General features: G+C 38.9%; 1 protein-coding gene across 2 annotated transcripts in view; it reads right to left on the reverse strand.

Moving 5' to 3' along the window:
* LOC109981479 (seizure protein 6 homolog) overlaps positions 1-13,821 on the reverse strand; it is a 105,478-nt gene that overhangs the window by 22,920 nt on the left and 68,737 nt on the right. For both annotated transcript variants that reach the window (XM_020630282.3, XM_029276679.2), the window contains exons 4-8: positions 13,442-13,634; positions 2,943-3,128; positions 1,646-1,814; positions 502-668; positions 217-411 (exon numbers count right to left, since the gene is read on the reverse strand). In XM_020630282.3, coding sequence (XP_020485938.1) covers positions 217-411; positions 502-668; positions 1,646-1,814; positions 2,943-3,128; positions 13,442-13,634 — 910 coding nt within the window. The remainder of the gene's footprint in view (positions 1-216; positions 412-501; positions 669-1,645; positions 1,815-2,942; positions 3,129-13,441; positions 13,635-13,821) is intronic.

Below are 13,821 nucleotides of genomic sequence, written 5' to 3' on the forward strand. Positions count from 1 at the left end.
AGGGAGATATAGTTAACTGCCAGTGGTCTTTAATATTTGAGTAAAAAGACTTCCCTGACTCCTGCAGTGATCAAGAAGACAATGAAAGCTTCAGGTCCTGAGGTCACTCAAAACTAATTCTAAAGTCTGCTGCGGTGCAAGCACATAAAAAAAAAGAAAAAAAAAAAAGATTTAATGTCACACAATCGCTCGTGCAGATGAAATCTGTTGACTCACCCCTACAGGCCGGCTCGGTCTCATTCCACTGGGCATTTTGAGCGTCCACACACTCAATCACCACAGAGCCTTGCTCCAGCGTGTAGCCGGGGTCGCAGGAGAATTCAACCACCGCCCCCATGCCGTAAGTGGAGTCACTGCTGCTGAAGTTGCCGTACTTCACGAACGGCTCGTAGCACATTCCTTTTGCAAAAGCTGTGGACCGAAACAGAACGTGGTATCAACAAAAAATATATATTTTCACTAGGTGCAGTAAGCTTTTAGCAAACTAAATGATCAACCTGCCTTCATATCGGATGGCTGCACCGGTGGAGGTCATTGTCCCGTCCGTGGTGAACTCCACGAAGAGATATCGCCCAGTACTGAGCACGCCTTCGTTGGGCAAATATTCCACCTCATAAGAGTCGTACACAGGGGGAGAGTCTATGTTGTTGCCATCCTTTATCAGCAGCCTGGTAAATAGAGACACAAGGCAGCCCAATATTAGTGACAAGCTAATCAAGCATTTAAGCAAAAAACAATAACCTGATAACAGCTTATTGTATCCAATGCTACTGCCCACAATTTATATAATTTTTATTTAATTTGTTTACTTTGGTTTGTACCATTTTATTGTTTAGAAAAACGCTGGCTTTGCACTCGATTGCGTTTGCATGAAGCTGAGAATAGAAGCACTGCAAGTCCGTCCTGTCTCTATGACAACATTCTGTTGTCCATGACCGAAACTACTCCGGTGCTTATTACTGCATGTTTTACATTTGAGATAGTTTTTTCCTAAGGCAAAGAGAATGTGGGTGTAACAAGACACAATCCGTGGGAAATACTGGGAGTATCTTATATTATTGCTGCAGATGCTCTCTCTCCTCATTGGAAACAGTTGAAAGAATACGCTGGCGCTCAGAAAACAATTCTATGTGGACACAGGGCCTTGAGTTGGTATGTAATTCAAGTGGGCCTTTAAAGGTAAAAGAAGTATTTAAAAAAAAGAAGCTGAGAAGCAATTTGGAGCTGATCATTGTTCCAGTTGTGGCTGTCATAACTTTATGATAACATTCTCCACCACTCTGTAATGAGTTGAATATCCAAGTGTGAAAATAATCGTGTGGATCAGCAGTTCCTGAAGAATAAGAAATGTAATGCAATAGCTTTCTCCTTCCTCTCACTACCCTCTGTAGTCCCTTTAATTCACTCGCCTGATGGAGCACTGTTAAAGGATTATAATGATAAAAGGTCCTTTCAAATTCATCTGCCACTCCCTAAAGATTCTGGTTATTTATAGCCTTTGAGGGCTTCAAGAGTCTATCCATGGGCATAGTTTAATTCAGAGAATGACTTTAAAGCTGTGTCAACTATTCACTGAAGATTAGAAATTCACCTTCCTCTTAACTCTCAATGTGTGTGTTTAAGTTTAGCAGCGAGCATACACCACCTGTCATCGTCTTCCGCCAGAGCCACCTTCTCAAAGTGAACGTGAAGCCGGTGGCCTTCAGGGGCCTCCAGGACCCAGTGGCATGTCAAATTGTTGCTGTAGTTGCCAGGGAAACCAGGGGAGACGATGCGCCCATAGGTGGCATTTTTTATCATCCCCCCACAGGATGCTATAGGAGAAGAAAGACATGCAGTGGGGGAGAAGAGAGGATGACAACAACAAAAAAAAAGAGTTGGAGGGTGAGACTAGATGAGGAAAAGTAATGACAGAAACTTTCTTATAGAAGGGCTTTGGATAGAAGTCCCCGTCTGAGCTGAGATTGCATCGATATCCAGTGGACTGTGGCTGGAATACACTCGGCAGCTCACCTGGGTCTAAGAGTGTGTGACTGTGTGTGATGGACTTGTAAAGGGAACAGCAAAACAGCGGCAGTAACACTATCAGTTCAGAGCAGCTGCAGGCAGACACGGAGGACGGCTGGAGCTGGCAGATGAGCCTTTATACCAGCAGGAAGAGGAGAGTCATGCGGCCGAGTTCTAATTAAGGCAGCCAGGTCCAATAGCCTTGTTTTGCCCCTGTCTCCAAAGAAAAGCTCCCTGTGCTGCTAATCACCAGCAAACACACTCATTTGGCCTCAGAGTGTAACTAATCAACTCACCAGGAGACAACTTAGTGAAGGGATGCGTTAATCAAAATCACCTGTATTGTAAAGGGAAAGCTGCAGACAAGAATTTTCAAGTTTAAAAAAAAAAAAAAATGCACAAAAATCTTCTACGTCTTCTAGATACGGAAACAGACTGAAAATCCCCCAAAATTGAGCTATTTCCAGAACTTAAAGCAAAGCTACTGTGATGAATTGTCTTTCTGTGTCAAGCTTAGCTTGGATCCAATGACCAAAGTGGTTCTTCTTCCTTCTTTGCTGGTCTTTTCCTGTACATGTGCATGAGCTGAACATTTGTCTAGGAGTGTGCAAGATGATGGTGAGTGCAACTATCTTACAGCAGTGTGCAAAGTAGACGGACAACACTGGGGTCTGTTGTGCACTGATGAATAAATAACATAATGTATAATGTTCGATGACTATCAGGCTGGATGAGAGTCTGTTTTTATGGAGGGGGTGGGATATCATTGATGAGACTGGCATCACAGGGGAAGAAGCTGATAACTGGAAAACTTACTAGCCTACCAGTCTACCAGCCCCCCTAATGTAATGGTAGGGGAAACACTGAAATGGATACTTTCCTGCTTCCAGAGTTAAGGAGGATCATGTGTCAGGCAAAGAGCTAGTTTGTCTTACCCACACATCGAGGCTCCTTTCCGCTCCAGTAAGGTGTGGTTGCATTGCGACAGGTGAGCATCTTGGGGCCTTGTAACTTGTAGCCAGTGAAGCAGCTGAAGTACGCTTCTCCGCCGGCGTGGAGGTGAGTCACTGAAACTTCTCCACCGGCTGGTTCTTTGGGGAATGAACAGCTAAGCACAAAGGCTGCAGAGGAAAGAAAAGGATGCTTCATTTAAAATAAATCACAGAATAAGTTATATAAATGTTCATGTTAGATATGTGGCATCTCTGTCTTTCAATATCAGCTCAAACTTAAATGCAGTGTTCTATAAGCAATTCTGTTTAAAAAAAGTTGCAGGACAAATATGCTGATTCGGGACTACTAATGTACTGTCATTAAAATGTGTTAAATGTGTCGTTGTTGATCTGCTTTTAATGTGTATTCTGTTATGGCCTATATGAGACAGAATAGCACTGTTAATTAATGTGCTAATTATCAGCTCTGTAATTAGAGTGCAAAAAAAACTGAAATCACAGATGATGAAAGACTCCATTAAAAAAACTCCTGTTGTAAATGTATATTCATCACGTTTTTTTCAATAATCTTGTCCCCTTCTGATGCCTTAGATGCTCACTGTTCAGTAAAAAAATATAACTATATGATTTTGGATACTTAATTATCCAGGATTCAACGTTCAATGCTGAACAAAAGTCCCAGCTATGGCCAAAACAAACAGCCAACAATGTAAACTGGCTGCACAACATACTCCTCTGTGTCCCGCATTGTGTATAACCCCCGCTGTGTTGTTTGATTGTTGACCATGTTGTCTCTCCTCCAAACCACCGCTGACCAGCAAAACATATTTAGACACAGAAGGGGGGAAAAAAACATTTGTATTTCTGTGATTTATGCAACAGAGTGAAGCACAATGTTTCAATTGTGTCTGCCTTCTCGTTTTCTCTCGTTTGCTATCACACACACACATTTAGAGATGCTTTATTACAAACCTTCAACTCAGTTTATAAACACTCCAGCACCTAATTAATGACAGTTTACCAGTCCATCCGGTATGTAAATGTACGCTCAGACATGTTTGCAGTACTGCGATAATTAACGTCACTGTGTGAAGCCAGGGAAAACACCTTGACAAATGAAAATCTTGCTGACTAATTTAGCATCATAGCACTGCTGTATTATGATAGCTGGAAGAAGAAAAGCCTCCGTTTTGGTTGTCAAATAGTCGTGATTCCAGCAGGTGAAGATCAATGTTCCTAACTTGCTTTGCATTGTTGTCCTGTCCCTTTTTTTAAATGAGCACTATAGGATGGTATAGTCCACATGGATAATGGAGTGAGCTAACCAAGACGGTAATGAACGCTATTAAACAACCGTCTCTTCCTGTCTAATAACCAGCACTGTTCTACCTCATTAGTGCGGGCAATTTAATGACCAGACTAAAACTTTTAAACTTCTTTAAATGTGTTAACAACAAAACAAGCAACTTAATTGGACCCACTATGGTGTGTGTTGCAGCAACAGTACGAGTGTGCAATGACAAAATTATCAAAACCTTTTAAAAGCTGCAACTTAACTCAGCCTCTGCAAATTGCAAGTTATGTTCAAGCTTAATGATGTGTGTGTGTGTGTGTGTGTGTGTGTGTGTGTGTGTGTGTGTGTGTGTGTGTGTGTGTGTGTGTGTGTGTGTGTGTGTGTGTGTGTGTGTGTGTGTGTGTGTGTGTGTGTGTGTGTGTGTGTGTGTGTGTGTGTGTGTGTGTGTGTGTATGTGGTAAGCCTAAATAGGAGCTAATAGAAGGAGAAAACGACGAGGAAAGCGGAACACTAGACGGCCTGTCTGCATTGAAATTGGATTTGCAGTCTTAAAAGCCATTATGATGATAAAGGGGCAAGGGCTATGTAATGCACCTTAATGTATTTATGTTAATGAGATTAAGGTTTGGTGTTTGCAGGATTATGATGTGGACTTAACTGTCACACTTTCAGATGCACAGCTGTTGGCTGAAATGTTCTTGTGTTACCTGCTTGTTTATTTCTTCCTGCCTTATAACATAATATCTGGACATTGACTGCATCTTCCATCAAAACGTTATTCAATTCATTTGGATGAAGTAAAAGGGCAGACATGGCAATATGCTATTATTATTCAGTTTTAAAACTAGATTTGTTTCACTGTATGGCCTAACAATGGAAAAATTCTATTCCATTTATTCTATTCTATTTCAAAAGTTATTTCTTTAATTAGTGAAAACTGGGACTATTTTTTTTTTTTTCTGTAGTTTTTATATTCCTCTCTCAAGACTATGAAACACTGTCAGTAGAAGCACATGGCTTACTAGCTAGCTAGCTGGATAGCTAAAATGCTTACATACCATGTTGAAGTTCATTCCACCATGTTAGCCTTGTGATCCTAAAGGCACTCACCAAATGTTAGATTTTTTTAAAAACAAAAAAAACAACCCTAGCAGATTCTAAACAGACCGATAAAGTACACATCAAATGGTAAAAAGACTTAAATACAGGACCCATGATAAAACCACTCCAGCGCTGTCCTCTTTACATCATTCACTCGGAGTCACAGCTGCTGCCACATTGTAAGAAAGCGAAAGCTGACACTTGATAGACAGGTCTGTCGGTCCATGCATGAATACTCTTAATATTTTCATGTTCTGATGTCTCCTCATGCACAGATGCAGAGGAAGTGGAAGATAAGACCCTCTGCTGAAGGTCGTATTTGAAGTGCCTGCAGTTGGCCATGCATTTGTCAATGAAAGAAAACACTTTAGCAATGTTTCCAGCGTTACCTTGCAGCTAAATTGGATATTCAAACTGGTTTTCCTATAAATCTTGGAACTCAAACTCAAGGGAAAACAACCCTAAATGCATAATGGCCTTAAGAAGCCTGTAAAACTACCTCCCATCTACGATGTTTTAATCTTCTGACTTTGTCTTTAACACAAGCCACTGCTTTCCACCGAAATGAAACAGGCCTTTTTTCTTTGGCAGTAAATCAGTGAGCCACGGGGACGAGGTACACTGCCCCTGGGTCATCCATTCAATGCGTAGTTTATCACTAGCTCCAATGAACCTAGTTATTGCCATTATCATAGCAGCATTTACATCCCTATTGAGCTTGCAGTGGGAGAGCCAGAGGCAAAAATGTAGAGCCAATTCCTGGAGTATTAAATTACGTGCTGCCTCCATTCCAGTAGATGTGGTGCTGGGCCATAAAGTCTGATTGTTTTGCCATTACAAATAATAGATCCACAGTGCAGACAGCCAGGAAGATTAGCTGATGGTACTGTAGGGCCACAGGAAGCAAATGGGAAGCAAATTTCTGCAGTTATTGTTTCCTTGTAGAGAGGAGGGAATAGTCACAATGACAGTACTCAGGTAAACTCTTTAAGTTTTAAAACACTACTAAAACACTCTTGCTTCTATGTTTGTCTCCATGGTTACCACATATCAGCTACTCAGTTTTTTGAATAGCATTATATGTCAATAAAATAAGAGCCTGTTTTGTGAATCAGAGGTAGACTAACTATGCCAACTTGTTTGCTGTAATGTTAACTAGCAACCTGACTGAGGCGGAGCGATACACATTGTGAAAAATTCCTAGTGATGTTCTATATAGAGTATGCATTGACGTCACTTTTTCATCCTGACCACACCTCCTTACTGGGATGGAGCGGCAAAACAGGAGTAAAAAAGGTGCAGATCTGCTTACATTTAGGACATTTGGACTCGACAGAGATCCTAACTATTTACTAAAGACACATTGGACCGTGGACTTTTACATTTGGGCGGGATATCTGGTTTCTAGACTTCTATATGTACATGATTTCACAACCACGGCCTTAGCCTTCACAAAGCAGAACATGAAGACACACGATGGATGTGAAACTGAATAAACCTCATCGTCAGAGTGTAGAGAGATCCAGCTGTTTCTCCTTGTTTCAGGGATCTATTTGCTTGTTTATACTTTCACTTTCTGTAGTCGGTAAAAAGATCACTCTGTGTCAACCGCACAACAGAGGAATTCAGTTTATATGTACCACGGCTTCGCTCGAATTGAACACCTGACAAACTGTCTGCCTCCTGTTAATGTCTAATTTAATTCAATTTAATACATTTCTAATGTGATAACCACACACATTACAGCTCTAAACTTTAACATGATATTATATATATATATATATATATATATATATATATATATATATATATATATAGAACCGTCAGAAACTTTCACCTATTGAAAATTACCCTGGCCATAAAGTAGAGTAGATAAATTAATGAAAACAAACTTTCAATGTAAAACCAGCTGTGTTAATCTGCCTTTGCAGGATTAATGTCCTCCCATCCTGAGTCATCATTGTTCGTTTACTGTTTGACTCATCTTCTAATTAATCAATTTAAGCTCTTAATTTTCCCTGATACAAACAGGTGAAAATGAGAGGAGGGAGAATGAAGGGGGGGGGGGGGGGGGGGTTCAGATTATGTTCATCACTGATTGAGTGTCTAGACTCTGTGATGTTGACTGTTTACAGTGTGCGCTTCTGCAACGGCACAGCTTCTTCCTGTGGCTTTATTACCGTGTCGTTATGAATCCAAAGGTTTCTATATAAAACTTAACATCAGCTGAGGATCTATTTAGACCACAGAGAACACTGTCAAGGGCTCATTACAGAAAAGCTGATTTAAAGCTGTTTACTGCTAACTCCGCATGTATAGCTGTGCATTCTTTTTTTATTGCTTATTGAAATCATATTAAAATAATATGTGGATGGTAAGAATGACCACTTTGCCACTCTAGAATTTCCAGTCGTTTCATTATTCATAAAAAAAAAAACTCTACTGTAGTTATGGCCATTCTGATGAAACACTGTGGAAGGTGTCTAATAAATAGACGGTTTAATAAATAGTATTTCCTTCGGTGGAAAAAAAAAAACCCTCCTCGAATACATTTTCAAAATGAGCTTTACGAGGGCATCACAGGTCAGAACAATGAGCCATTACTGACAAAAATAATATTGTCTCTCTGACATCATTTCTAGATGACGTGTGTTTGACGTGGTTTCAAAATAGATGCCTATGAAAAGAAGAAGAAAAAATAGATAAGAGCCATCAGGAGTTAAATGGCATAGTTTCAAATTCAAAAAGTTGTTTCTTTTGTGCAGCTTGTCATAACCAATTCATAATCATAAGGCATCTGAGCATGGGCTAAATGTTTTTGTTTTTTTCATTTCACAGTATTGTTCAAGAGGAACACGTTCTGTTGTGCTTCCTTCTGTTTCTTATCTGTGCAACAGCAATACACTATTTCTGCCTTTTTTGAATATAAATCATTTCTGTTTATATTGCTTCCTGCCCCTTTCTCACCTATCTAAAATTACAGTTTTGTTTTTGTCGCCAAACATGGAACCAACTTTTTTCAGTTTTGGATCCAATGATGAGTTGGGGTTTCTTTTGCCCTCTGTCAAAAGTTGCTCGAGATTAACTTCCTGCAATCAATCACTCAAAAACACTGACATATTCAGGAGAAGTTAGTGCGCCTCACACACTCCTGCCTTTACCGCTGTTGCTTTTCTCATTTGCCTGAGTACTTCAAATTGAGAACGCTGCTCTTCAAACACTGTGGACTAGGGCACAATGGATTAGGTGAGGAAGACACAAGACACCAGATTTGGACAAACAAAAAAAAGGTGCATTTCAATTTAGACCAGATCAACTGTTGAATATTTGTCATTTTAAGTGTTAGATGAGTCTCTTCAGGTGGGGAACTGGGATGAGATGAAACTCAGCAAGGTGAGGGCAGGAGATAATGGAACAGGTTGACAGAGCAACATGAATGTAGTTTTGATTGTTTTAATATTTAATGACAGTATTTTGGAGAATACTACCACTTCTTGTCACATCAAGATACAGAGATAACCCCCCAGATTAAGTAATCTCTTGGTTAGTTGTTGTTTTACTGTTCTCAGATAGCAGCGGAGAGCAGATAACTTGCAGGAAGAATTTACTGCCACTGTATCCAAGCCTTGTGTCCTGGCTGTGCATCAAAGCATTACCTTTTACAGAAAGATCAATAGTGTTGTCTCTGGGAAAGTGATTCACTTGTAGAAAGCCAGCCCATAGTTCTGCCATGATATGGCCTATTGATATTTATGTGGTCTGGTTAAAAACTCGATTTTAATGGTCATTTACTCAATAAAGACTATTAAAGAGAAATAACTTTGGACTGGAGGTTGCGTCTCATCAATGATACGAAGAAGTTGTGGTAAATGGTGGCTTGCTGCCAGTGACACAGGTCCTCCTGCCACCTGATTTGTCAACCAGGCTTATTAGTAACAGCCAATCGATAATTCCTGTAAAACATCGCTGCCATAGGCAGTGCCATTGATTATGCTCTACTTAAGTGAAGCTGAAAATGACAAGTTAAGCCTCTTAAGAGACTTTAAGGGGTATTAAAGGATGACAATCATTCCATCAACGAGATAACAAAGAAGTTGTGGTAGAATCAATGTATAAATAAGTTCAGTTTATATGAAGTTACTTCCTGATTCGGAGAAAATTAGGTTAGGGTGGTCCAAATTTGTCAGTGACATATTTAGGAATTAGAACCAACAATGGTCATGAATACAAATACTTTATTTTTTACAATACATACTGCCATTCTCTGAGCCTTCAGTTAAAAATACTAAAAGAAGCTTGTACTGCTAGACAAGCTTTAATGTAGAGATACATTTCCCTGTTTGGTAATTAGTATGCTTATCTGGTGAATACACTTGTACACTTATAAAACTACTGTTTTACTGTTATTGAAACACATGTTGTTTTGTAATGATAGTATCATATAATCTTTAATGAGATATTATGGTTTACATTGATATACACTTCAAGTTCATAACTGCACAAAACTATGTTTTGTGTCCGAAATTAATACATTACTTTGCTGTATAAATATATGTATTCTGATTGTATTTCATACTGTTACTAACAGCTGTACAATTCATTATTACTTTATAGTCTTTTAGGTTGAAGCATACCTAAAAACAAAAAAGCCACAAGCCTGCTTGACACGCAAAAACTAGAGTGCTTTTTTTTTTTCCTTTTTAATTTATTTATACATTTACACTCAGCATCCAAGCATTGATCAATCAGATGGAGCCCAGGCAAGTAGTCAGCTATGCTTTGATTTATTAGTTAATATTCATGGAAATTTATATTTATGTTGTTTGAAATAATATTGTATTAAGAAAGAAAACTTTTAAGCACAGGTGAAGTTTGAAACGTGTAGAACAGCAGAAAGACAAACTGTCAATTACATTTCATAATACACATTCAATATGTTTTTTATATTCAATGTTGCGTATGTCATTCAAGTTTTGAACATAAATATTGCAAATTGCATATTTTTCTCACTTGCAGGCCGATATGTTGGATCATTTTCTTCCTTACTGCAACAAAATACTTGTGTCAGAAAGGAAAATGTTGATTTTGTCATGTTTTACATTGGACAAAGGAAACAAGACACTAGTAGTGACTTACACCACATGCAGTATTTATGTATGAATGTGTTTCTTTACCAGCAGAGTGTGTACATACAGTATAGGGTTTATTCCCTCAGGGTGCATTTTTTCACGTTTAATGTGAGTGCATCACAAGTTGCATGCATGCATTTTCATATATTTTATAGCTGCTGTTTTTTTTGGTCTCTGAAAATTACTGTTGATTGGACAATGGGTTTTATGTAGATGAGGATATGTGCGCATGTGTGTATTGAGAAATTGAAGCCTCTCCTGCCCCACACCCCGACTTACAACTCTATACATATTTACAATAAAGCACACTTATAGTCATGTTGCCAGTGTCAGGCTCACTGCTGGTTTTATAGAGACATCCATCAGTCTGCCATTGCAGACAGAGGCAACACTGTCACAGATATTAATTACCCTGAGCTGAGATCCATCTCTCCACAGTTCTGTCTGCTTCTCCACGCTTGCCCAATCACATTTTTCACAGTCCATTATAAAGGACAAGGTGATACTTTGCTTACCAAGGAGAGGAACACAAATTGAAATATCTTATGTGTCTCCAATATGTCTAGTATGCTAGAAATCTGCTCTTTGAATTGTTGTTGTTAGTGGCACAAAATGTGTTCCATCAACTTCAAGTCCAGTATGTTGTTAGGTGGACAATACATGTCTAATCTAGCTCCTGGTGACATTTACAACACAGACAGTAGACTCTGTCAATGCATTCTTTAAGATAGTTTTATTTTTTGACTTGTTACAACACATATTATTATATCAAGGACATCTAGTGTTGCTTAACAATCTTGAGATAAAGTTATTAAGGAAAAAGTTAGACGCTCAGCAACTCAGAGGCGTTTTAGGTCAATTTAGAGCCCTTGGCCAAATCTGCAGTCCAGTTTTTGCGAATTGATCGTTTCATAACCAAAATGGTTTGAAATATAAGAGATGTTCTGTCACTAGCACACAGTCAGTTGTCTATCTGTATTTTTATATGCATGCTGATACCTGCAGTGTGAGTCTTGTCCTGATTCTTATCTTCTCAAGTGTCTTTGTCCCATTTCAACATCACAAAAATAGATCAGCCTTAAATTTAGTTCAGTACTGTAAATGTATCATGTGCTTGAGTTTATAAGGACTGACAGAAGCAGAAAACTTGGCTTTATAACCTTTATTACCTCATATCCTAACAGCTCTTCTATATTAATAATAATCACCAGGATTACACTCTAGAGTATAGATTATTACCACTTTTATCATTTCATACTTTTAATACATAACTGATTATAAAAGTATTTGCAGGGGCGTTTGGTTTAGCTCAGTCAGTAGTGCAGACACATTATAAATAGAGGCAAGAAATGCACTGGTCGCTGGTTTGAATCAACACCTTCGACCGTTTGGTGCATGCCTTCCCCTTTCTCTCTCTTGCCTTCCTTTCCTATCTCTCTTAAGATGTCCAATCTAATAAAGGCAAAGGCCAAACATCATACATCATAAAGTATGTGGCTGGTTCATAAGCATACCTGCACACATAGATATCTGGGTTATGAGTCTTATTCCAGAATGAATCTCTTTTAGGATAAGATGTTTGCATGTAACATAAGGAACCTGGTTATGTATTTTTTTTTTATTACTTGGGTTTAAGCAAATGTTAAGTGAATCACAAAGTAAACAGGAGCCAACTGTTTCGTCTATAATGTGGGCAGCAACACCGAGTGTAGATTCCACATAAAGTCTGTATTAGGTGCATATTGCAACAAGGCAATCCGTCTTACCTGTCCAACAGTAACATGGCGTGGATCCCAACATAAATGTTTTTAATAATACAGAGAATTCATTCTGCTGAATAAGATTTACTAAAATGCAAAAGGGAGAAGTGAAGGACAAACGATAACCTGTGGACAGGTTAATAATTCATCTCTTTGCCACCATCTGTCCTGCTACATACATCACCCTGTAGGATCTGTACTTCACTGTCATCCTTCAGCCTGACCACACACTGATATTTAACAGTGAAGAGCTGATTTATCTCGCAACAGCGTCAAAGTTCTGATGGTTGCTTTCATTTTCAAGCTGATGAAAGCGCTGCAGCAATGTGGTGGAATGAATGTTTTGTCCAACAGCTTCCACCATCAACTCAAATCGATGGGGCATGTAATTGGTGGCCACTTTGTGTGATTGCTAAGATAAACAGACAGTGTTGAGGACATGGGGGATCAATGTCAAGCACAAAACAAGTGGAGAGAGGGGAGGAATTTATGATCCATCATATTTATGGACAACATAGTGGAACTATCTCCGAAGAGAGATTCTGCAATCATCGGGCACTTTTGTAGAAACAATTTGACCACATTCAAAAGCTAATTTAGTAACGTTAAATATCTGCAATGGCAAGGGGAATCAGAACTTCAATAGAATGTGTTCATTTGACTTTTTTCTCCAAGCGACGAACCCCAAGACTGCTGATCTGCCAAAAAACAGCAGTTTTTGCGACATGATGCAGGTCCCTTAAGTGAGTTCATCTCCATTGACTACCATGTTAAAAAAACAACAACTTTACAGCAGAATAACACAGGTTTACAGCCTGGATTTGGTTTCTTTAGTTCAATTACCCATTTATGACATGTTTGTGTTGTCACCTGAGCTAAATCAGACACTGAACTTGGCTGTATTTGCGGGTTGGTGCCTTCTTTAATGATAGGAGCAATCTGCTTATCAAACAACTACTGTTAGCTTTAAATAGTTATATAATCTTATCTGGTTAGTGCCCTTTTACCTGATAAATTGGTTATAGAATGCAAATCTCTGATAACTTGTTGCTTGAAATTATCTATTCAAACAATGTATTTCCCCACTATGGCTCTAGCATATTCATTGTACTTTCAAATAAAACATATTGGTATCAAAGCTAGTTTGTTCGACTGATGGACTAATGTGCCACCATAGTTTGTAAGTATTTGGTTCACCTTGGTAGTGCAGGTGGAGGAATCCAGGGTTTTGTTGCTGCTCACTACGAAATCGGATGGAGATCTGGTTGCTCCAGCTGCGTAATACGAGGCCCCTCAACAACACCGACTCATTAGCGAGGATGAAGGGTTCTCGGCCACCCGTGTCCTCCACTGTCACCTTCTCCCATTCCATCACACTCACGTTAAGCACCTGTAAAAAAAGAGATCACGCAACAATAGAAATGCCATTGAAAGAAAGTTAATCAACAAACTTAGTTAATAATCAAAAATTAAGTTCCTTTTAAGGAACATTTTTAAAGTTTTGTTGGTTCCAGCTTCACAGTTTCACTTTTTGTCATTTTGTAAACGGAAGCTATTTGAAGAAATCGATTTGAGTT

This window comes from Labrus bergylta, chromosome 14 (assembly GCF_963930695.1).
Source record: "Labrus bergylta chromosome 14, fLabBer1.1, whole genome shotgun sequence".
NCBI classification, from domain to species: domain Eukaryota; kingdom Metazoa; phylum Chordata; class Actinopteri; order Labriformes; family Labridae; genus Labrus; species Labrus bergylta.